We start from the raw sequence: 25,533 nt of genomic DNA, 5'->3' as shown, positions 1-25,533 counted from the left end.
ACAGCCTCCACTGGGCATCCCCCTGCTCTGCTCCCCTGTGGATTTCCATGGGCTGCAGGGGCACAGCTGCCTCACCATGAACTGCACCTCGGGCTGCAGGGGAACCTCTGCTCCAGAGCCTGGAACACCTCCTGTTCCTCCTTCACTGACTTGCAGGGCTGTAGCTTTCACATGTTCTCACACCTCTCTCCTCCAGTGAATTGATTCAGCACACACCTGGTTTTAGATCCATTATCCCAGAGATACTGCCACTGTCGCTGATGGGCTTAGCCTTGGCCAGGCAGGACTGTCTTGGAGCTGGCTGGCATTGGCTCTGTTGGACATGAGGGAAGCTCCCAGCAACTTCTCAGAGAAGCCCTGCAGCCCCTCTTCCCTATCCCAAAACCTTGCCATGAGTACTCAGTACATATACCAACTCTGTGGACACTTAAAACAGGAAGAAAACATTGTGACTGTAAAATTACCTGCTGATATGAAAATGTTTTACATTAGTTTGTAGAATGTAACAGATTTTTTTCTATCACTTCCTAAAAACAACTTACATAGTCAGATTTGTTGTATGAATTTGGTTTGGATCTTACAAGATCTAAATTAACAAGCATCTTAAAAGTATCTGCATTTTTTGCAGGGTATTATAGAGAAATCGAAAGTGAAAGGAATTCCTATCATTATTGATGCAGTAAGTATTTTCTTGATTTCAGTCAGTGGTTTAACATTTAAGAATCTGTTTAGTAAATGTTTTCCTCACTGTGTTTTGCAGGATGGACTGTGGCTCATTTCCCAGCAGCCTTCTCTTATTCAAGGTTACCAGCGAGCTATTCTTACTCCAAACTATATGGAGTTCAGTAGACTGTATGAAGCCATGGTGAGCTGTTTGCCTTTTTGGTATTTAAATATGTGCAAGTTCAGTCTTTTTGTCCTTGAAAATAAGTAACTTTTTACTGGCTTCAGTATTATGTGCTGTTTCTTGTATGCGAGAGAAACACTCTCTGGGTTTTTATTGCATGGTATAATTGCCACAGCAATGCATATTCTTAGACTGAGCTCTTTTTTAAAGAAAGACTGATGATGTTGCCTTTGTTTTTTCCCCCAGGCATATATAAGTAGCATGTGTTAGAATATGTTGTTTTAGTAGCAAAATAAGTACTGTGTATGGAATTCTTGTGTTGTAGCTTAGAGACCCCGTGGACAGTAGTGATCACCATGGATGTGTATTAAGACTCAGCCAAGCCATGGGGAATTTGACAGTTGTGCAAAAGGGAGAAAGAGATCTTATTTCAGATGGAGAGAAGGGTAAGTGAAGCCTTCTGCTTTTAGCAGTGTGATTGTTCTGTTCTGTTTGCTTTCAGTCGTAGTCCAGTAGAGTGTGTAGCATCTGGCTGTATTCCCCTGAAGATGGGAGGGATTGCTGCCTTTGCAGATTACCTTTAGATGATTTGTGTAAATTGATATTTTAAGAGCGCAACTAAATTTATTTGCTGAAAGAAGTTGCTGATTTTATTTTGCATTTATAGGTGTTATATTTTACATTACATGGGTATTGAAAATTTAATTATTTATTTTTTGTGAACTGGTTGGAAGTTCTTGGCTGAGGTGGTTTATATAAGTGCAGCTGTCATTGCTAAATTGATACAAAAATAATACTGTTAGTTCATGATGTATCAGTGTGTGTGAGAAATGAAGATGTCTTGAGGCTCATGACCTGCTCAGTTCTTTGATGCTGTCCATCGTGGGGCTGCAGATTAGCATGTACATGTATGACTTTACTGCAGCCCTGACAAATTAAAAAATTAATTCTAGATTGCCATTACACCAGTCTCATACCAATATGATTTAAAGTATACTTAATAAAATTAGCTGCTTGTCTGATGCTTTTTATACTGATCATTTGCTGTGATCAGTATAAAATTAATTCACAAGTGCCTTCGTCACATTTTGCCTGCACGGTCTTATTTCACATACATAACATCTGCTTTTAATTACTTGAAATGCTAATCTCTGATAAATGTTTGTGCTGCTTCAGAACTGTTTTATATATACAGTCAATTTTTCATTACTGGGATCCATGGAAGTCTTTGGTAACAGAAAAGCAGATGTAATATGACAACTGGTTTGTGCAGAGGCACCTTCCACATGGGCCATTAGTGCAGATACTGTAGCATACTGTGCAACAAGTGGGACCTGGAAGCGATGTGGTTACTGTGTGGTAAAGGACCTTCCTCACACAGTACCCAGGTTTCCCCACAGGCAGTCTGCTGTCACACTTGCACCCGTAGCAGACTTGATTTGTAACCTTGGACAGTCAGGCCAAGCTTAAAGGTGGATGAACTCTGCTGGAGGATAAAATGTCTTGACTCCAGTTTATGCCAGCTAGAGATCTTTAGAGTATTGTAGTTGTCTTCTTCCTCTGCTTTTATGTCAACAATGTTCTTTTTATACAGGATTGTTGCTTTTTAAATGAATGTTGGGAAGACTGGGTGAGCACTTTAGATTGAGTCTATTATCTAGTATATGTTTGTTCTCCTTTTGAACTGTTACTCTTGAGATCAGTGTATCCCCACACCTGCTGGAGAGACAGGACAGGTCTCCAATGTGTCTTGTCATGCAGGATTAAAAAAACAGGAAACAAAACAAGTGAAGTTCTTTCCAGTTTCAATTTTAAATGTTCATGTGTGGCACAAGTTCATGTATGTCTTGTATGCTTTTGGGGTTTTTTATTAGTTTTATTTTTTTTCCCAACCTTGTTATTTGTCTCTGTTGTGTTCTGGTATTTTCTTCTGTTAGTGAAGCGGCTCTTGTTTTGAAATAAAAAACAGTTCTGTGCCTTTATACCAGCTGATTGATGTTCAGCTCTAGGCTGCTTTCTTGTTCTTACCTTGGTGCTATCACTGATGCTTTGTTGGGTTACCGACATTACAGACAGCATTGCTGAGCTAGGAAAGCAGGTTATAATGTCTGTAACAAGAACTGTTTTTAGAGGGTGCATGACTTTGAAGAAGGTTCTTGAAAATTTTGCAGAAACTACAGACTTCAGCGTTTTTAACAACCATGTTCATTGAACCTGATCTGCTGGTCATTTTTATAAAAGCTTTTCAAATGCAAAGTTACGTTGAGAAAGGAGATTCTACCGTGTGCTCTGTGCCAAACATGGAATGTGTTGTCGTGTCACAGACCTTGAATTCTTTCCCAGGTTTTTTGCTCTTATCTTTCATCTGTCTCTTCTTTTGATCTGATGTCATTTTTTTTTTTCAGCTAAGACTACATACATGAGGGAAATCCAAGGTTATTGGATCAGGCCAATGTTCTCTGAGCACAATCAAACACTATGGAAAGATCTGTGTACTCCTCTTGCCTTTTATTTATCATGTCATCATCCATTTGTAGTGCTTAAGCCCTGCCTGTTAGGCATTTCCTGCTTGACCTCCTGTGTTCAGCATACTGACACTGTAGTTTGCACTTACTACTTTTAAACTTTTTCTTTGGGAAAGTAATGCATGTGTGCTTTCCAGGAAAAAATAAGAGAGAGAAAAGTAAGTCTCAGTCCTCACCAGGAAAACCAGAAATTGAGATATTGCAAACTTAACCATGTAACTTTAGTGTTTTATGCTCAGTTGTTGAGAAAGGAAGGCTTTTTGAAGATGCCAAATTTAGCAGTAGGAAGATTATAGCTTAAAGTGATTCTAGTGGTTATTTTTACTGTATTTTTGCTCATTAGTCTGTAGAAAATGAAGTAGACAGTTTACATCTGTTACCTGGAAACAGAAAGGGTTACCAGGTGATATTGCTGAAGAATTACTCTCAGCCAAAAGCTTTGTAGTCTACACAGAGAGGCATGATAAATTCTGATTGGAAGCTGAACTTTAATAAATTCCAAGTAAGATTTAGACAAATAAACTAGTACAGCAATGTACCTGAAACTTTGCTAGATTCACAAATTTTGAAGTGTCTGGATATCTCTAAAGTTTGTTTTCACAGATCAGACTAGCTGGTGCTGGTGATTCCTAATGGCCTCAAAGTTACATACTGGCCTCTGTGAAAGCAGTAGCAGTCCTCCAGTGTAAAGGAGGTTTTTCTAAAATTTGTCTCCATTTCAGTAGGGAGCTGCCAACTGGCCTGTAAAGATAATCACCAAGATTTTAAATTAAGTTTTATATTCTCTTTCCTTTTGCAATTTCACATTATAGCTTGGTCTACAGTTGTTGATTCCCTGCTCTACAAAGATGAGCTTCACCATGCTCTTGGTAGGTGATATCAGTGCCATCACTGACCAGGGTAGGAATGAGTACTCAGCCTATGGGTAAAAGGTAAGTCAGCTTTTATTCACTATGGCACAGCTCTCTAAGGTTATCTTTTATTATTCTTTGGAGAACTGGTCAATAATAAAGTGTGGTTATACCAGCTTTAGTTCCTAACATGTTTAAAATTTGGTTAGGTCCTTGAATTAGAGTATTTGGATTTTGGTTTTTAAACATGATAGTGAGTTTTTCTCTAGTGAGTGTTTGACCCTCCTCCCTTCCAAAAGGCAGGTTTTATGGGAGCCATCCCGCTACTGCCTGGGACTACTTTTACCTGGAACCAGTAGCCAAATTTGGTTTCTCTGCAGTTGCTCAGCTGCAGCTATGGTCAAAAGAAGCAAGGAAGCATGCAAAGCAGAATACTGAGTACTGGCTCTGGGGTAAAAGCCAATTCTTGCCATAAGTCACCAAGTAGTAATTCTAATTCCAGCCAGCCATCTCCCCACGCAGCTGGAAGGGAAGATGCTCAGTGCTTGTCACTGCCTGGCTCACTCACGGCTGCTGAGCAAATCTCACCTGGATTTATAAGTGGGAGCAGCACCTTTGTCTCCAGTCCTGCTTCTGCAGAATGAGCACAATGGGGAGGTGATGGTTGCTGTCCCTGGTGCCACTGTGCTGTCTCTGACACGTGCAGCCCAGCCAGCTTCTCCCTGGCACTGTTCATCTGGCCCCTGGCCCCTGTGCCTATCCAACAAAACTAATGAAAAATTTTGGTCATTTTAGTCTCAAATTGCCTGCTCTATCTCACACTCAAGGACTTATCTAAGTTTTAAAAGTGTGATTAGGGAATAAAAAAGTATAAGCACCCTTTATATAAAAGCCAACTTACATTTTCCACATCAGTTGAGTTGTTTCTCCATCCAGAGTCATTAAACTTGGTTTCTCTGTCTGTATGCACTCTGGGACATGTTCCTGGGAATCCATGATCTCCAGCTATGTGCTTTTGTGAACTAACTTGCAAAAGGAAAAAGATAAATTTCTGACTAGTATTAGTACATGCTAGGTTAGAGATGTAGAGATGTATATTGGTAAGAGGTTTTATTAAAAATCTGATAATGGTCTAAATCTTGCACTGATGGGGCAAAGTGATCCTTGGTAGCTACATTATTTGCACAGCAAATGGAAATCTTCAGCCTTTTAATTAAACTGGAGTGTGTTTGTTGTGTGGGGTGGCTGTTAGCTGATCGACCCAGTTGGGTCATATCAGAAATTAGGATGGTCATGTTTCATACATGGATTCCTGACCCCATTAGGGTGAGTGAGATACTCCTCCTCTGTAAGAAGAAAACAAGTGCAAAGGAATTGGTTCAGGATGTCTGAGATTCAGGAGGTAAATGAAAATCTCCAGTCTTTCAATCTGCAGTCTCAAAAAATGTGATATTTCACAAAGGCTCTTCAGCCTTCTTGACCATCATCAGAACAACTAAACTATCCCATATTCCACAGGCCGTGCTCCAAAAGCAAAAGTAAAAACCACCCCAGAGATTCATTTATTTTTTTCACTAGTGGGTGAACATAGTGAATCAGGAACAAGCAGACACACACTACCTTCAGTAGTTAGAAAAGCTTTGGTTCTTTGACTATGATGTATATAGGAGCTGGCATTGTAAATGGTGCTGCCTGCATGCAGCCACATCAAAATCTCCGCTTCCCAGTTAACTTGTAGTACTCAAAGTTAAAGTAGCAAAACTACTGCATTCTGGGTTTTTTCCTTCAAAGAGAGGACAGCTATTTTCAATTATATAACAGACTGTTGTGTTTTTTAATTAAGCATACAATACCCATAAATAGGTCATTCTTCTGGGCTTTTGGCAGCAGCAGAATTTGGGTTGGGAGTTCTTTCAGCTTAAAACTTAACAATGATACAGCTAGGTGTGACACTATGGTCTGAATGCTTTCACAAATATTAATGTGTAGCATCACTCCCTTTTCAGCACTTCTTGAAGATACTTTATGGCCTGTAATACATTAAACACAGAGCTACTAAATGACTTGGCCATAGTTACCCAGAAAGCCTGGGGCAGAGTTTTGAATTGTTTGAAGCCTAAAACTCTTGAATTTCTACTTTACAACATTATGTCAGTATGACAGCCTTCAACTTTTTGTTTCTGTTGCACTCATTTCAGTACAAATTATTTCCATGGATTTAGGTACACAAGAAATTCGTGTGATTATATGTGAGGGATGTGTTGCATTTGCTGCCTAAAGCTCTGGCAGTATTTATGTGATGTTTACTTGCTGAGACTGCGTTGAAACTGTTGAATAGGACTGTGGTTGTTGTGGCTCTAGCAGATCTCCTTGCAGGCATTTCTTCAGCGATGACATTTTTATTTCATCTAGCCTTTTCTTCTGATAGTGTATGTGTGCTGCATGGATAAGTGCTAGGGAGTTGTGTAATTTTTTTTTTCCCTAAGAGTTACTTGGTATAAATCAGTTTTCATTAAAAAACTGTTTGCTACTTATACTGAGGTGGGTTTTCTTTGATTCATTACCCTGAGAAATAATGACATCAGATTTGGTTGCTCAGACCTGTTAGAAAACAGAACTGGATACCCTGCCCTAACAGCCAGCTTGGCCAGCATTAGTTGTGTGTTCTGTCAGTGGAACTATAATTGAACCTCTCCACTGTTTTGATCTGGACTAGTGTCAGACTAATTAACCTTAAGTGGCCCTGGCTTCTGCCTTTTCAAAATACACATTGTGGTGATTTCAGTCTTTGTAGTTGCTTTGTTGTCCCCCATCCAGTCATCTTGGTCTCCTCAGCTCTTCCAAGAACCGTGTTTTCTGTGTTTGCTGATGTACATGCCCATCCCTAGTTGAACTTGCTACAGCCTTGTGGAACAACAGATCCAAACCAGCCTCATCCTCACATAAACAGAGCGCTGTGCATGTTCGCAGGGAATAGAAGTGCCCACCTGCTTGGCACCATAGCTGACGGTTCAGCCGTGTCCTGCTAGCCGAGGCCGTGGAACATTGCCTCTGACTGTGAGTGCTGGGTGTGCTGTAAAGACACCACCCCCATGGCCCTAAAGAGCTGCTGGGGCTGTCTGCACAGAGGGCTCGGACAGGCAGTGGGGGTGTTGCCCTGGGGGAGCGTGAAGACAGCAGTTTTATTTTACTGTTCTAGGAGAAGGGTGGGAAAAGCATCCTGTATCGATTCAGCACTGTGCTGGTTTGTCTTGATGCCACTGTAGGATTCCTTCTTATATTTTAAAAGCTCTTAATAATGGCTGTAATTCAGAAGTGTTTTTAAATCCTTTTCCCATTGCCTCTTGTCATGTTCATCATCCTTTTATTTTGAGATGTTCTTTGATCAGCCGAGCCTCTGCACAAGAATTGTGTGTTATATCTTTCTCTCCTCATTCAAGTGAATTTCCTCTAGTTCTGCTTCTTTGGAGGTATTTCATGGATTTGTTTTCCAGCATCTGTGTGCAGAGTACAAAGGTCTGCTTTTGTTGTTGCCTGTGAGGTAATCTGCACGTATTTGAGAGTTATTTTTTAAAACCACAAACAAAAGACCACTTTTTTTTTTTAGCAGAGTATTATAATTGGCCTAGTTTGAGAAGATCTTGCTTTCCTGTACAGCTCAAAAATGACTGGAAGGTTGTGGGGCTACAGAATAGTGGCAGATGGTGACATACAGCTAATAAGCAGGGGCTTGTGCTCAGCTGTCAGTCAGAAGGCCCCAAAGCTTTTGAACAGAGGATTTCCATCCTGCCTCCTGCCAGGAGTTCAAGCCCTCAAAGTGAAAATCCTGTGAGATAGCATCTTCAAAGTAGTAGAATTAGAAGTAATTTCTCCAAAGCATTGTATTTAAAATAAAAATAAGAATAAATCACGCCACCTTAAAGGGCATACCTTCTTCAGATAGCTAACTCAGAAGGGCATTACACTTGTGAAATTTGACATTAGCTACTGCTCACCGAGAAACACATCCAGAATCCTAATTTGAGAGGGGGAGGGGGAAGGGGAGAAGAGTGACTGGGAAAATGAACTGCTGGCAGGGCTGCAGTGTGTGCTGTGCTCGTGGTGACTGATGAATCTTTGCCCTCTCAGTGGCAGCAAACACGCACAACTGCCTGGTCTCGCCAGCCCCACAATTACTGCTGGAGGGATCCCTGGGAAATGCAAGGGAAATGCAGCTCTTTGCTGTTGCACAGAACAAACTGGAAGGGGTTTATTTGCATTATGTAGTTTTTTACCACTTGCTAGTTAGGAAGATGTATCTGCAAGTCCTTCAGTTCTGTGCAAATTTTTTTCAATTAGTTTGGAAAAGAAAATGTTTTCAAATGTTAAAAATATGGACAGTACTCCCTCTAAAACACCCGAGCTGCTCTGTTTATGCTCTTTGGAGAAACCCAGCCCAGGCTTCAGGTAAGAGGTGTTGTCCAAGCAATGCCTGGTCTTGCTTTATCCTTTGCTTGTATTTGGCATGCTCAGCAGCACACAAGTGATTGTGTGCACAGTCCTGAATCCTGCAGTGGCTGACTGGAGATGTTAAGGATCACGCTTGGCCAGTCATGATTCTGCCAGCTCTTCCATCCTCCTAGGAGGAAAAATAAATTTCTCTTGGTTGGGTTTTTTTTTGGTTTTGGTTTTTTTTTTTTTTTTTGTTTTGGTTTTGGTGTTTTGGGGTTTTTTTGTTCAGAGCCAAGCAAGAAAAAAGCTAAGGGCAGGTACATACCCACAAGAGAGTTCAGAGAAGGGTAGCAGAATTGATGCTGTTTTCTTTTTATGTGCCTTATATGTCCTCCAGGCTTCCTGCTTGAGCTTGTTGAGAGTGGAGAACAAAGGACTTAAATGCAGTGAAACCATTTGCGTGTTCCTCACAGTTAAAGCTGCACAAAGAGATCAGTTTGACCAAGGTCTTTTGTATATTTAAAATAGAAATGTAACATCTGATATCCTGACACAGCCTATCCACAGTGACACTGCTGACAGAAACATACATGGATGCTGAGGACACTGTCAATTGGCAGAAAAAAATAAATCTGTTTTGTGTGTGTTTTTCACAAATCCTAAGGAAAAGGCTGTTGCAATAAAATATTTTTGTAATGGATGTGGTAGAACATTTGAGATTTCAGTTCTGTTTTGCTTTTGTTTTTTGTAAACACCTTGGTTTACACTGGCAAACTCTGAAGGGCAGAGACACTGAAGAGTTGTGTTTGTGCAATGGCTTTGTGAAAGGACCTGGTCCAATTTGGGGTGATGGTCCATGATGACACGTGAATAACTTAACTCACCTATGCAGGCTGAGTGGAGTGCAGAAAGTGTGCCCATTGTGCAATGCTATGTGCAAAGGATTAAAAAGGTAATGAGAAAGTATTTTTTTAAATGTTAATACTTTTTTTTTAAGAATGGTGTATTTCAGCATCTTCTGCTGCCTGTGTTAGTTGCTGTGTGCCTCAGAGGGTAACCCTTGCAGCTGCAGAGCTGTGTTTGTAAAGGAGGGAGAAAAGCACATGACTGGTTTTGGTTTGTCTGTTCACAGTACTTGTGTGCAGTCACGAAGGAAGCAGCCGCAGATGTGGGGGACAGGGGGACCTCCTTTCTGGTTCTCTTGGAGTCTTGGCACACTGGGCATTCGTTGCTGGAGCTGAAAAAACAAATGGGTATGAATATTAATTAATAAATTAATTTCTGTGAATCTGTATTGACCTATGGCAACTATTGTAGGCCTGCTGTGATATAAATTTCCAAATGAAACTGGAGATTCTGATAAGAAATGTACCTTTAAAAACTATGTACCTTTAAAAACTATAAGGGTGTTCTAGAGCAGTCTGCATAACAGTAAGAATTTTAATAAGACAAACCCTTCAGTAATCTAACATCTCCCAAGTCTGGGGCAGAAGAGCCTCTGGATCTGTTCACAAAGACATTTATGTATGAGGTATGTGTTTTCAAAACAATTGAAGGTAGAAAGGGTAAGTAAGTGGTAGTCATTGGCAATAACATCTCTGTAATTCAAAAGACATGTTGTTTGGCTTTTTTTGTCTGTTTTGGTCAGTCCTCCTGCACTGTGGCTAAGTAATTCAGTGGAGCAGGTATGTTGAAACTTGCAAACAAAATACAATTCCAAAGAGCAATTCTTTTAAGGCCAAATGGCAGTCCACTTTGGTTGTACATAAAGCAGCCTTGCAGATGGCTTTTGGCTTTTTACTTGAATTATGTCAGTTCCTGCCAAACTAGCTGGTTCAGATAGTCATGGAGCCTTTCTGTGAAAGCATCAGCTTGATAATCACGTTGAAAGGAACGTAAGCAGTCAGGGAGTTACAGTCCCTCTCCTCAGTAAGTCATGAGCTATGGCAGCTTGAGGTGTGGAGACCTTCTGTAGTCTTTGGGATGCTGCATGCAGGTGCAGTGTCAGATGTCCTTGGGAGTTATCCAGGCTGTGCTCGTGTCACCACAAGGGCACTGCACAAGGTGCCCCAGGGGGAATGAGTTTAACCAGGCTTCAAAATTCTGAAATCTAACATACACAGTCTTGGTTTTCTTTGTCATTCTGGGTATCTGAATTTGCAGCTGCCACTAAAGGAGGAATTCTGTTTTAAGTTGTTAAGAGTGACTTCATTTTAGCACGGGGTACAGCACAGCAGTATTAAATTGTTGGAGAGATTAGCAAACACAGCACATGTTTTCCAGGCTCTTCTGACTTGATCTCCCGTGGCTTTTCTGAACAGCTCACTCAGAAACTCCTTTATTTTATAGATGAAGGAAAAGTATAATTGGCATCAGCAATGCATTGTGTCTGCTGCAGTGGTGTTAAGGTGACCCTTCACAGACACCCGCTGTACCAATCCTGCCTGCCTCATGTATTGCAGGAGAGGAGGAGCTTTTTGGGTTCAGTGAGCCAGGGCATGCACTTGGAGACTGCACTGCAGGCAGTCCAGCCAGTGCCTGCCTCTGGCATTTCAAACTTTTTTTGAGAGGTTTTCAAACACTGAGATTGCACTGGCTTTCAGGGGTGCTAGTGGTACAATAGGTGGGATTCCTCACTTGAGTAGAGAGGATGCTGATGTGTTTGGAGTATGGTGCTTTAGCTGCCTTGAGCCCAGGAGCCTGTACACAGCTCTTGTTTCAGAGCAGTATTTGGGCATCCAGGATTAACTCTCAAGGTGGCTTAAATACTTCTGCACCTTGATGAGTACATGAAAATTTTCCTTAGGTAACACCTAATTCTAATGTCATGTCCTGCTTTGCCTGTTCTACTGTCCCTGTTTGGGATCCTTCACGAAACTCTCCCTTGGCAGAGGAGTCAAGAGGTCCTTGGTGTGTTCCAGGCAGCAATGCTCTGCTGAGGCTGAGCTCTGTGAGGTTTTATCAGCCAGACCTGGAGCACAGCACTGGCTGCTGAACTGTTCTGCAGTTGTTTTCTGTTTTAAGGCAGCAGAAGTGACTCCCATGGCCCAGCCTATGAAAAGATGCTCTGGAGGTGGCTCTGGACTCTGCTGGCTTCTCTGGGGGAGGTTCAGCATTGCAAATCTGGGTCTGGGTACAATCTCTTGGGCAGCTCATAAGAGTGTAGGAGGCATTACAGCAGTGTGCCTTAGCTTGCTGTGGTCTTCACGTGCCACTGTACCCCTTTAAGCTGATCTAACGAAGGCCCTAGAGCAGTCTCTGTGGCCCTGCTGAAAATCATCTCTTGTCTGCATCCCCATGACTTTTCCCCACCCCTGCAAGACAAAACTAAATGGAGTTACCCAGAGAATGGAGAGGAAAGGGAATGGAAAGGCTTTCCTCTGAAGGAAAGCAAGAAGCTTCACATCAGTAAAACAAGACATGGAACACCTTCCCCACTTTTTAAGCCTGTGGTCCTTGTGCATGCTTTGGCCCTGGTGGTGTTTCTCACTCGGTCACATGCTGTGCCGTGGGTAGGGAAGTATTTGATTACAAAAATCCAAAGATGCTCTGCAGTGTAAGAATCTGAGAACATGTTTGCTTAAGAGGCCTTCCTGGCAATGCTAATATTTACGAGTACAAAGATGATGTCTACCACCTTAAAAATTGCACAGAAGTGTTTGGATTCTTTTTATAATGTTGTTTTGGTTTTTTTCCTTTCAGTCAAAATCCCTTTCTAGTGGCTGCATTTGGAGCCTGCTCTCTCACGAGGCAGTCTAACCACCAAGCCTTTCAGAAATTTGGACGTTCAATGACAGCCTCTGACATGGTTTCAGAAGTTGGAACAGCTTTTAACAAACTTTTTGAAACCTGAAGCCAAAGCAGAGAAGAAGAAAAGGAAGAACAATGACTGCAAGAGTAATTACATGTACCGTAGAATTTACATAATGCACCCTTTCAAGTGCTGTAGCAGCATTGGTATCTTAGGTAGATATTTTTTATTTTTAAGAATAGAAAAATATGATTAATGTAGATATTTTTTAAGAGTTTGGAATACAAAAATGTTTTGGCTGAAACAAGCTGTAGTTGCAGATCTGTTATAATATAATAAAACTAAACTGAAAGTATTCCTCGGTTCTTTTTGATAGTTATTGAGCAATAACTAAAGTGTGAACAGCAACAAAAAATGCACTTGATATTTAGATAAAATTCTTCCACCAGCTCAACTGAATTTCTTGGATTTCACCAAGGTTGTCACTTGTCGTTCTTAGACCCTCTGTCTAGAATTAGCTATTGCACTTCATTTTTTGCCATGCTAGGATAGTAAGAAGCAAAAAGTAAGCCTCTTTGGAAAGGGAATGCATGAGAGTTGCTGTAGATTTTGAATGTAATTAGTTGCCTTTTCCCATTCCTGGTCCCAGAGACAGCATTCATTTGGGCAAGGCATCCCTTCCTGTAATGTCTTATTTTTTAAAAAAGGTTCCCCCTTGTCAGAATAAAGATATGCTATGGGTATCTTAGCAGTAAAATTCATTAAATAATAATTAAGCCTACTTGAAAAAGAAATTAATTTCTGTTTCTGTATCTGGTCTTGACTCAATATGATGAACTTGTGAAATTGTCATTTGGAGAGGTACCAGGTGGGGCAGGGAAGCCAGCGATAGCCAGAACTGGTTCAGCTCCCAGTGATGGTGGAAGGGTGAGTGCTTTTAGGACTCCACTGCCTGCTGGGTCAGAGCTGAGAGCAGCCCAGCACACAGGTCTGGAGGTGGACTGCGATGAGCCAGCGCAAATACAGGCCCAAGGAACACAAGGCGGCGCAGGGCTCGTACCTGTACCTTCAGTACACTGCAGGTCAGAGGCAGGGACAGAAACAGCGTGGGCAGTGTTTCAGCTTCAGGTGCAGTACTTAGTACTGCAAAAAGCAGGAGTTTTTAGAGCAAAAAGTGTAGAGGCTTTTACTTGATGTTTGCAGGACAGATGGACACTGTGAGCCACACTGATCTGGCGCAGAAAGAGCAGCAAAGCAGTAGGTGTAAAGCTGAACTTCGTGGAATTTTGCACAGGACCATTCCTTAAATTTTTGGAGATTTAGTCAAAGCTTGTGGGGATTGATCCAGAGTGAAGAGAGAGGCAAGTTCATGCAAAGTAAATTTAAATGGGTTCTGCCCTTGAACCTCCAATGCAGCTCCAACTGTTGGTGCTCATTAAGGCCCAGAACAAGCGCGTATCGCACGCGGTTACTGCAGCAGATGCTCCCTGTCCAGCAGGGCCACTCCTGCGGTGCTCCCAGCTGGAATGTGGTGTCCCACACACCACTCACACTGTTCTCATTCCTTGCAACAGTTGCCTGCAGAAAGCACCCAGAATCAGAAAGGCTACTCCAAGTATTTCCCCCCATAGGGAATATGAGTTGGTGTTTCTGGATGCACTGTGACTACTACCTCACCTTGATGCATTTTTGTTTTCAAACCAGTTACCTATTTTTAAAATAGGTTTTTAAGTGTTTGCTTGTGTTGCTCTATGAGGGTTTACAGACTACTCTTAAGAAATGAGGTTTTAGTGTTTAATTTAAGCAGTTTTGTAAACTGTCTGCATTTTTGGGGAAACTTAAACTATCATCTCCCCCCTTTAAATGTATTTGAGAAACCTGACTACTTTTAAATGAAATCAGAAAGTTAAAACTGATTTAAAAATAGCTATTGCCTTTAAAATAAGTGATTTTTTTTCTTGTAATTAGAACATCAGTGGTATTATAATCTAAATGACATGTAGGTGAAGTCAATCAATTAACAGAGCTCAGTACAGATTTTCAACCAAACTTCAACCAGCACTGTTGGTTTTAAAGCTACACGGCAGTTGTAACTGTTATTCACTAATGTATACAAATTGTTACAATTTTTAAACATTCTGGAAATGTAGCAGTTTGTTTTGGTAGGAAATAAAAATAATAGCAAATTGCCTGGACTTTGTTTGGTGTGTGCCGATCCCATTTCACACAGCAGCTGAGCTGCTGCTCACCATTCACTGTGTTTTGCTAGAATAACACAGCCATGAGCAAATGTCCAATACCAGCTGTGTCAAAGAAGCACCTGTGCCCCAGAGCTGAATGAAGAGACCCCACTCTTCTCTGGAAGTACAGATAATGCAGGAAGGGAGCAGAAAAATAGCTACACATTTTATTCTCAACAGTATAAAAGAAAGCCTTTGTCCTTTTGAACAGATACTTTGAAAGCACACAAGTGCCTTGGAGATGGACATACATTCTTGGTTCTTCTGTTTTCATAGACTGATTTAAAGAGGAAGGTGGTATCAGGTAAGTACCAGCCCCATATCACCACAGGTCACCTCACGTGTAAGAGGGGCTCCTGCACCTCTGCCCACAGCCACAGCAGCCAGGGCCAGCAAAAACGTAACTGAACAGGTAAAAACTAAACATACTTTATACTAATATATATATATAAATATATTCTAATTTTATGTTCCTGATTCTGGTGAGATCCTGAATGTGCTGCACTCCCCATGCTAGAGAAATCTTGTATTCTGTGCCAAAGCAAACAGAAGATACCAAGCCTTACAGGTAACCGGATACCATCATATTACAGGTAAAGGTTTCACAGGACTAAAGCAGCACCACTGCAATAAGGAAATACTTCAAGGTTAAAAGTATCCCCCATTTCTATATCTGAGAGGAAGAGAACTGTCAAACCAACAGGCATAAAACTTAAGTTTTTTACCTGAAAGACAGGCCTGTGTTCTTTCCTCTGCCTTCACTATGTTTAAATTCTGTGTCAGGGCAGCAGCATGGGCTGAGGGTGGATGGCAGAGTTTGGGCTGGGGCAGTCCCTGCAGCAGAACAGACCCATGTCTGTGTGAAGGCAGCACAGGAGCAGCTTGTATTGTGCATGCTTCCACCACCTGTGCTGCAAGGCCTGTATTTATTTACCAAGTACTAGTGCCAACAGTTTTGCTCAAATTATATGCAATTGTTTTTAGCCATTCTGTTCAACAGATTTTATTTTGAAAGATTAGTATTTACAACAGTTGCCAAAGTAGCTGAAATAAAAAACAAGTCCAAGAATGAAGGATCAGCTTTTTTTCTCAGTCTGCTTCTCTGTCTGTTCTCTTTCCACCATTTCCCAGGTTGAAACAGCAGCTCTGTCCTGTAAGAAAAAGTAAGCAGGTCAGTTCTGCCAGCCTGGATCACAGGTTTTTAACCAAGGTTCACTCAGCAAAGCCATTCATCCAACTGGGCAAAAGAGGTGGCAATACAATCTCACAGGAATGCCACTGATACTAATAATGCTCAGAATTGTAAAACAAAACTAGACATTTTTTCCAAGCTCAGAGGGAGGAAATACACAGTAGAAATGTCACCTCTTGAGCTGCAGTGGGGTGCAGCCTCTGACATGAGTAGCTACACTCAACTCATGCAGTCGTATTTTCAAGTCTCAGTGGCACATACCCCTGAAAACACACTCAATACATAATAATATATTGCTGAACATGTTTGATTTGAACTCATGACAGAAGCCTGTTGATTTTAGTATCTGTAATGCAATACAGTCATATTTCTGAAAGGCAATATTACAGCTAAATTGAACATTTTATTTAGAACCAGCTGTTTGATTGCAATGGTTGAAAATAAAAGTGTAATCAGAACATTGACACACGACAATGTTTTATGAGCACTGACTCATGGGAACAGCTGGAATTGTTCAATCTTTTTTAACATGAAAACTTTTTCATGCCTAAATAACCAATTACTACATTTCACTTAGTAGCATAGCTTCCAAGCATGCTACAATGACAAGAAAAGACACATGGATTTTTTTTAATCAGTCTGTTGCAAGTTACATCACTTCAGCCAACATCCTTTGCAACGAGCAACCTGATAGAAGAAACTAGAACTTGAAGGAGAAATGACCCTTTCTACAAAGCTGATTTTTAAGAAAATTAAGCTTGTATTTGAACCAGCCCCTCCCTGCCCTGCCTCAAACCAGGGGGTTGCTAGTCTGCGCTGGGTGGAGCTGAGGTTTGTCTGCTTCATCTGTTCTGCTGCTTCTCCTCCTGCTCATGGGCTTCAGAAGTTGCTGGCTTGCTTGAGCCTCACGTGACAGAGGGCAGCGTGTTAGCATTCATGCATGCACAGTGTGAGGCTCAAACGTTTTGTGGAAATGAGGGGCTGGGCAGAAATGAGAAATTCATGTAACTTCCTCAAGCACTTACTAGGCAAGCAGGACCTCTGTTAGGTGCTGTTTGACCAGGGCATTTTTGGCATCACCTGACCCAGGCAGGCAGACTCATGATGAGCAAGAGGCTGGGGAGAGCCCTGCTTTGTGTAGGCTGTGTCTTGTTGCACAAGTGCTTTGGTGAGCCTGTGAGGAATTGCAGAGCTGCATCACTCAGTCTGCAGGACTCTTTGGGAACTGCAAAAGCAAAGTGTGAGCTAACTTGACAACACACCTTTGGATACTTCCACAGTATCAGCAAAAAAAGCAGGAGTTCACCTTCAGATGCTTGCTCTGTGTGTGCCTGTAAGTGCATGTGTGCTTTGTCTTCTGGAGCAATCTATTCTGGGACAAATTATGCTGAGCTTCAGGTTAATAATTTTTTTTTTTAATAAATGGAACAGTTTGAATCCTGGCTGAGACTAATTTGTGAGGTGTTCAAATGTAAATCCCTTTAAAAACAAACCAAAACAGATCTGTGAAAGGATGGAGGTGAGGCTGCAGCATTTTTCCAACAGATGAAAAGGCAAGCTGCTTCTCCAAAACTTTGTCTCAGCGCAGTTTGGATTTGCAAACTTGCTTGACTTGTGAGTGCAGTGGGGATTTACAAACAAGTTAAAGGAAGCAGATGTTCCAGCTTCCCTTTCCTTTCACAGCTGCAGCTCACCACCACCACCACCACCACCACCACGCTGTGGCCCTCGCTGAGCACTGACAGCCCTCGCCCAGCAGCTGGAGCATGTGGGGGCTGTCACTCCCTGGTGGCACTGTGCTTTCCATCCTCCCACGGGTAAAAGGTTGGGACCAGACCTGCCAGGATCAGTTCCCAAGCAAAGGAAAAATGAACAGCATAAACTGGAGGGAGGGAGAGGACATGGAGGATTATTCTGCACTCAAGGAGCAAGAGGCAGGAAGGGCAATGACCAAGAGGAACTGGAAGAAGCAACACTTTAAAGAAGTAATGCAGGTCCTTGGAACCAGGAAAAAGTAGTAATGCCATAGAGGGTCTTCTCCAGAGTCAGAGATGCCATCAAGATAATGGAAAAGAACACTGGCATTAGGTGTAGAAGTATAAAGCAGGATGGAGAGGGGAATGGTACAGGAATTGGGCGAAGTCCCTGTGGCTCAGGAACAACTGGGAATGAAGCTGCTGAAGATGGAAGAGGTTTTCTCATGAAGACTTATTTTTGCTGGGAGTGTGGGGTAGCTAGAAGGAAGGCATTATTTTCACAAGTCGTCTCGCTTTACTTTCCAGTTTCTTTGCAATCTTTTTTAGGACTGCACACGTTACTCACACCCTTCCTTCTGGATTGAACTTGGGCAACTTAGGGATTTCTGAACATTAGGATATTTTCAGTGGTTTGCATGGAGACACAAGGCTGAGCAGGAGCAGAAGAGAAGGCAGCAGTACAGCCAGACAAGGGCTTGACTTCCCCTCCTGCTACTGCAGTCGCACAGGGAGCAGGGCACAATGTGACAGCTGCTGAAGGGGAATGAAGGACAAAAGTAAGCGTTGTCTTAAGAAGTGACTGAGAGTCTCACAAAGAGGGTCACTGCCGCCTACCTGTATGTGGATTCCAAAGGCAGCAAGGTCTCCACGCAGACGGTCACAGGCCTCCAGGAGGGGCTTTCTCTCACGCAGTAACTGCTTCCTCTTCTCCTTCTGCTCCTGCTTGGGCTCCCCAGCTCCCGCCGTGCCCTCCACAGCCTCTGCTGCCTCCGGCAGAGCCAGCGCGTAATGCCGGACCTGCGAGCGGAACCTCACCAGCTCCTCAACCACACTGGAGAGCACTGCAGACCTGTCTCCTCCCACAGCCACCTAGAAACCAAACGGGGTGCTTTACAAACACCTCAGTATGATATTACAAAAAGCAATCCCCTCCCCATAGCAACGTGAGGCTTTATCACCTCTCTTGGTTGTGCATCTTCCATATACTGGTAGGATTAAAGTCACCATCTCACTAATGCTGGACAAAAAGTTAGGGTGGAGTCACACTTGGAAGTAATTCAGCATATTCCTGCACAAGAAAGCATTCCCCTTGGAGCAGAGTGTTCTCACACGAACACAACACACTGCATAACTCAAGGGGGAACTTGAGTTCAGGAAACCTCAAAGGTGCCAGAAGCGTGCATAACTTAAAAATAAATCAGACAAGTTAATGTAAGAAAGGCCTGGCAGCAGGAATCCAACACAGCAAGGGAAGCCTAGCCACCAGCTCACACAGCTCCTTGGCTGTGAAAGTCCAAAGACAGAGAATACATCAGAGCCTTACTCTGTCTTTGAGTTGCAGACCTCCTTCAGAATACAAATCAGGAAAAGTAAGTATTCTGACTTTATGTCTCTAGTCCATCCTATCCTTTCACCTACAGAAACTCTTCACAAGTCCACAGAATTTCCATCTGATCCACCTTACCCAAAGTTTCAGCCACCGAAAGAAACCTGACAGAAGCAGCACTCCTGCACACAGGGCGTGGGTGTTCCCTGGCTGCAGCCAGCCCCTTCCTCCCCCCAGCCCCTTCCAAGCTCCCCTGGCCTCCTGGCTTGGCAGGAATCTCACTGATCAATGTCTCAGGAAGGGGACAGACCCACTGCTCCTACAGAGTCCTGCTCCCACAGCTCCAGGACGGGAGCTGGGAGTCAGCTGAAGAGGAAGGGCACTCCTCAGCACTCCTCAGCCAGCCTCCGGGTCTCGCTCCTGGCAGAGACACCACCCCTGTTCCTCATTAGAGGCAAACTCCCGAGGGGAGGAAAAGGACAAACCTCCAGCAAACAAGAGAACACCACCAGAGCAGTGTTTTACCACTAAGCCACCAGCGGGAGCGCAAAGCCCACTAGGGCCACGGGCAAAGCTCCTGGCAGCAACATCCTCTGGGAGCAGAGGAGCAGCTGAGTGATTAAAGCCAGAGGGGACTGGGTTTAGTCACCAAACAGCAGGATGGAAATGAAAGGGAGCAGAGTTTCAGAGGTCACTGACAAACTGAGGTCACCTCCTCCTCACGAGGAGGAAGTGAGGGGGAAGCTATTGAAGATAAGAGTGTGAAATGCACTGAATTCCCCAAGCTTTCAAAATATGTAACCATACTAAATAAAAAGTTTGAGATTGAAAAAGGTAATAAATCTAAGTGCAAGGAATGCTCCATAGTAACCTGTGGCAGGATAAATACAGAAGGGAAAGCCGTGATGATGGGAGCAAGAAACATGCCTCTACAAACACCAGTGCAAGAGTTCAAACCAGGCACCTACTGGAATGAGAGCCTTCAAAAGGAGGAGCAGCTTTAGGAGATAAACCAGTCTGATTGCCACGTAAAACACTGTGTAGCCTCTCAGGGCTGGTCTCAAATTCCTGGCCCTTGCTTACTCCACAGATTGGCCCCAGCTGCACCTGCAATACACTCAACACTCTGTACTCTGTGAGAGCAAAAACTTCCCAGCTCTAAAACAGGCACGATGGTTTTCACTCATCACCTTTCCAGATGGATTCATCTTACTTCCCTGTGGATAGGATCTCCTCTTGCAGTGCAGAGAGAGAGACAGGAGCTCTTATTGTATAGAGCCACTAGACTGTGTGAGGTGAGCCATTCCTTAGCATCCCCGCTGATGACTTCAGAAGCACAGACAGCTACATTAGGCTGACAGCTGAGATGAAACCCAGCCCAGGAGCAAGACAGACTCACAGGCTACATCCACATGCAAACATCCACATGAGAGGGCCCAAACCCTGCTGCCCTGTATCCTCTGCACTCTGAGCACAGCAGTGTCCAGGCCAGGCAGCCCTCTCCCACACAGCACACAGGCCACGACCCACTGTGGTCAGGGACTGCTACTGGCAAGCTGCATGCCTGGGGCTGCCTGGTAAGGGGCAGGCAAGGCTGGATGCTGAGCTCTTGTGGCTGGTCTCAGAGTCAGGAACAATCCCTACACCATTTTATTTATTAAATTGGGGTAGCCCATGGACTTTTCTGGTGAAGATTTTGAACAGATTCGTTTACTGGAAGCTGAAAGAGCAGAGGAACAGAGAGGAACAAGCCCCTTTCTTCCTGCTTATCTCAGACCAACATCTTCTACTGACCCTACTGCCACTTTGTTGTAGCACAGCCTACAACAAAGAAAAACATTCAGATGCTTGTTTCAGCAAAAATATAGGTGCAGCAGATGCCTGCATACAGACAGCCCAGAATCTGGAGAAATGACTTTGCCATCCAGCTAAGAAAAATTTTAAGTGTGTCACTAAAAATTAACAAAGGCTGTGAGGAGTAACACACAGCCAAATCACATCCAGCCACTGCTTTGAAAGAAATTTTGTGAGAAAATCCATGGAGGCAAACTAAATAAATGCACTTACTACTACATTGCCTAATTTTCAAAGGATAAAAGATGTTATTTAAATTTTCTTATTCTCTTCTCCTCCTCCCCAAAGTAACTGTTCTGTTTTGCAGAACAGTTTCTCTACAAAAAGTTTTCCACTACCTTGCATTCAGCTCCATATTTGAGCAGGAGAAGAGCAAAAAACAACCTGCTACTCTCCAACACCTTGTGTCATTTTAAATACTCCCCATGGCTCAAGGCAGAGCAGCTCCTTTCCCTGCTTTCTGCAGAGGAGTGGGACCCCTCACAACTGCAAACATTCACACAGCTATCAAAGCCAGCCTGGAAGCAACCATCAGGAAGAAAAGGAAAAGCCAGACACATAACAGGGCAATTTAAAGGCCTCTAAAGCTATCTTTTTCTTGTTTCATTCCTCAGTCTTTCATTTCCACAGCAAAATTGGTGAAGTCACATGGGATTACTTCCAAGAGCTAAAAAGCCCACACTTTGTTCCACCTGCTCATACACTCTCCTAAAGCATCACAGGAGAAACTGCAAGCAGTGCAGAAAGGATTACTAAAACCATAAATAACTTTGTTACATGTGCTGCTTTCTGAAAGCACTCTATGAAACAACACTGGGGCTGCTACCATATCCTCGAACACACAGAAGAGATATTTCATTACCTGTCTTTCTCCAAAGGACATCCCAAGGGCATTGAAAAAGCCTTCTATATAGGAAATGATGCTTCCATACACAACAGAGCTTCTAGGAGATCCAGCATCCTGTTTAGAAAACACTCAAAAGAGATTGTCCAGTCAATATATATTACAGAACCCAGCATCTCTCTGTAGCCTAGTTCACAAGGGAAAACTATTACTAATTATAAAGATATACCTCCACAAGGAACACCTGCCCAGACAGGCAATCTTACAGAGATATAAAAGCACCTCACAGCACAAAGGGAAGGGATTTAAGTAAACAAGGGAAGGGAAGAGCTTATCACCAGCCTGTGCAGTGAGAAGAGATGTGAGAAGCTGGCATGCACTACATGTGTGCAGTAAATTAGAACTAAAAATAGCACTTCTGGGCATGAAAGGGCTGTGTGTATGGAAACAAAAAGAACAAAGTCCTACATTCATGGGTACCTATAATATAGAAGATTAAAAAAAATTATTTGAGTATCTTACTGATTTGATCCACATGGAGACCACTTTGAGATAGCGTATGGCATTTTGTAATGCTGGTGCTGGTAGCACCAGCAATCAGCAGCAATAAAATAAGGATTAAATGACAGACTGAGGAGTAATTTAAGGGACTAACCCTTGCCTAAGAAATAAGAATGATGAGATGCACAGGCAAATCAGCAGCTGGTACTGGATTTTATCTGACATCTTCAGAACTGGGAGGAGCTGGAGCAGGCCACTGGGAGAAAGAAACAGAAGTATGCCATCTAAGGTGAGAAATGCTTAGCAGGAAGGCTAAACAGAGAAATAAGTAGTTATGTGGTTTTACTCACAGTTCTTAAGGAGAAAAACTACACTCATAATAAAGAGGGAACACTCCAGACAGCTGGGCTGTACCCAGAAGAGCTCCACCACCTCAACCAGAAATCCCAGTCAGCTGCCCCACAAATATCCCATCCCATTCTCAACAAAACAGAGGAATTCAGGGGGAATAGTAGTGACTGACAAAAGGGGGGTAGTTGTATCTAGGAGTGGCAATACCATTAAAGATCCCTGCTGCAAAGTGTTTCCAGGTCAGGGATTGGCTCAGAGAGTCAATTTGTAAAAATAAGGCTAAGGACAGAATTTAAAGCCAAGGCCAAAACAGGACCAGAAGGAGGCAGGATTTCTAAACCAACAGGCTAATTCTCTCTTAAAACCAGTTATTACCATGTACACAACATTTCTTTTACCGCACAAACATGGTGAACATGATGACACCAGTACTCAAGGAGCACAGCAACAAGGCTGAGGTGCTCGCCTGGAGGGGCAAAGGGAGCTCTTGCTCAACGGAGAACCCAGAAGTGCTTCAGACAGTGTTTATTGCTGAAGTCTTGTCCTTACCAGATGCTTTCTTTGTGTCAGCATGAGAGATCTTAACAGGGTCTTAATTTGCCAAAAGTCATCTGAAGACAGACTGCTGCAGGAATGCTGATGCCAATTACAGTCTGCCAGCAGGAGAAGCCACTCAGTCCCCAACGCTGAACTCAGCACCAGGACTGCCCAGTGCACCTGGGGCTGCCAGCCAAAGCCCCTGCAGCAACCACCCCCACCACTTCCCAGTTCAGCTTAATTTCTGGGCATGGATATTAAGCAAAGAAGCAGGGTAAGAACACAGAACCAGCACTAAAATTAGCAGCATGTCACAAGAGCGTCTGGCCTTTCAAAAGCCTTAGGTATAAATAATATAGAGCAGCAGGAAAGAAGCATCCTCTGGACACAACAAAGCACAAAACAATAGCCATGCACAATCCCTGTGATAGGGTCAGGACAAATGGGCTCCATTAAGGTCAACAATTTATGGAGCTTTGTTTCTGCTGGCTTCTTATGTGAACAATAAACTAATCCGTCTGCATTAAGCAGTAGGACAGTGGACAGCTGTCATTTTCTGATCTCTGTATCCTAATGGGTTACCTTAGTAACAGCCTTAAGCTGTCTGTTGCCATGGTGAATGAGGTCCATAATTGCTGCAACAGCCCTGGAGGTGTCAAAGTCATCTGCAAACGCAGCCTTCACGGTTACTTTTGTGTTGGCTAGCCTTCAAGAAGAAAAGGTAGCGTTTAAGATAAGACAAACAAGATGCCAGCAGTGTGCTGAATTCATCAGCCATTCAGCCAGAGGGAGTCATCCAAAGGACACTGCCATCTCCTTCCCAGCTGTCCTGTGACGGGCAGTGCTACACTCATCAGGGGGAATACATCTTCCTGCTGTGAAGGGAAAAATTCCATGCATGTCAAAAGCCTAAGTGCCACATCCTTTCAATAAATATACATGGTTAATCAGAGGAGCCAACAACAACAGAGCAAAGTTTGCCTTAAATAATTTAAAAACAGATGGAAAATGAGGCTAATATCAAGCACATCAAAGATCTTATTGAGTTCTGTTTTTTTTTTCCAGCAGCCCATTAATCATGCTAACAGCACGCTTCTCTTCCAAAGGCACATCACAGGCAGCACTCCAGTGCCTGGTAAGAAAGCTGTCCTGGGGCTGGCCAAGAATCCTGTTGTCAGGATCTGACTCAGAACCAAGCACTGCCTCCTCATTTCCTAGGAGAGGCCAATCCCAGTCTCAAAGGACTCCACTCACCATGGCCCAGATGGCAAGCTGCAGTGGGACATGTGTGTAACAGTGCCAAAAGCCAGTGCCCACAGAACCAGTGCCACCAGCTGCAGCCACTTGGGCAGGGAGATGAGCAGAGAGCAGGGAAAAACAGGGAGCTACAAACAGCTGCAGGCAGCGTGCTCCCATACACAGCCAGCAAACCAGAGCTTGACAGTGCTGGCCCAAGGGTGCCATTCACCAAAAAAGTGCAAGGAACAGGGCTAGCTGGGGAACCTCAAGCTATCCTAGCATCTCTGGGGCTCTCTTGAGCCTTATTTCACTTGTTTCTACTTTTTTTTTGCCTGGAATGCCTACCTCCCCTCAGATACTAGATGGCTGCTGTTCTAATTCATTCCTCCCAACACTTCCCTGCAAGCTTCCCCCTCTCCACTGAGTATCTAACACTTTGCTAATTAAGAGCTTTGTTTCATTTTGGTTGTTTTTACACCTAGGAATACACAAGTTGTGGCCTCCCACACATCCCCTACTGATTATCCATTTCAACTTCCTCATGCCTCTCAGCTTTATCTTGTACCAACACATCTCCTGCAGCCTCCTGCTGAAAGAGTTGCTTTTGCCAAATACCACAGCTAGTTAATGCAACTCCACTTTCCTGTAACGTGCTCCAGTGCCCCTTGCAACCCTCAGTCAGTGCAGCCACAAGCTTTCCCAACAGGGAGGTTCCTGAGCCTCTGGAAGGCAGCTGCCTCTCACCTCTCCAGCACAGACTGTCTCCCCTCTGATTCTGGAGCCCTGAGCTGCCTGCACTAACCTTGCCCTTGCCTCAGGGCACTCAAAGCCCTCCTACCCTGACTCCAGAGCACCGTGCTACTGCTCCCAGCTTTGCACCCAACACACAGCACATCTCAGTCCTGAAGATAATCTGGTTTTCACAATGGACTCCAAAGGATCCTGCTCACCATTGTCAGGGTCACAACAATGCTAATTGCTTCCTTCCCTGTGACATCCCTGCCCATGGCCAACCTCTCATTAGCCCCTTCTCTCCTGTGCTGCACACCACTGCCAGCCAGCTTCAT

The 25,533-nt window shown here is 43.4% G+C and overlaps 2 protein-coding genes across 13 annotated transcripts in view; one reads left to right on the top strand and one right to left on the bottom strand.

Moving 5' to 3' along the window:
* NAXD (NAD(P)HX dehydratase) overlaps nt 1-12,760 on the top strand; it is a 49,260-nt gene extending 36,500 nt beyond the window's left edge. For 6 of the 7 annotated variants that reach the window (XM_063392772.1, XM_063392774.1, XM_063392773.1 and 3 more), the window contains 5 exons: nt 629-679; nt 761-865; nt 1,173-1,293; nt 9,787-9,907; nt 12,357-12,760. In XM_063392772.1, coding sequence (XP_063248842.1) covers nt 629-679; nt 761-865; nt 1,173-1,293; nt 9,787-9,907; nt 12,357-12,507 — 549 coding nt within the window. In that variant the 3' untranslated portion in view covers nt 12,508-12,760. Of the gene's footprint in view, nt 1-628; nt 680-760; nt 866-1,172; nt 1,294-4,184; nt 4,305-9,786; nt 9,908-12,356 lie in introns of those variants that run through there. The other variant, XR_010079716.1, reaches the window with a different exon arrangement.
* Nucleotides 12,761-12,814: 54 nt separating this feature from the next.
* CARS2 (cysteinyl-tRNA synthetase 2, mitochondrial) overlaps nt 12,815-25,533 on the bottom strand; it is a 45,798-nt gene continuing 33,079 nt past the window's right edge. For all 6 annotated transcript variants that reach the window (XM_063392778.1, XM_063392777.1, XM_063392779.1 and 3 more), the window contains 4 exons: nt 23,810-23,933; nt 21,857-21,955; nt 18,429-18,683; nt 12,815-15,796 (listed from right to left, as the gene is read on the bottom strand). In XM_063392778.1, coding sequence (XP_063248848.1) covers nt 15,722-15,796; nt 18,429-18,683; nt 21,857-21,955; nt 23,810-23,933 — 553 coding nt within the window. In that variant the 3' untranslated portion in view covers nt 12,815-15,721. The remainder of the gene's footprint in view (nt 15,797-18,428; nt 18,684-21,856; nt 21,956-23,809; nt 23,934-25,533) is intronic.

This window comes from Prinia subflava, chromosome 3, assembly GCF_021018805.1.
Source record: "Prinia subflava isolate CZ2003 ecotype Zambia chromosome 3, Cam_Psub_1.2, whole genome shotgun sequence".
NCBI lineage: Eukaryota > Metazoa > Chordata > Aves > Passeriformes > Cisticolidae > Prinia > Prinia subflava.
This window is presented reverse-complemented; position numbering and strand designations above follow the sequence as displayed.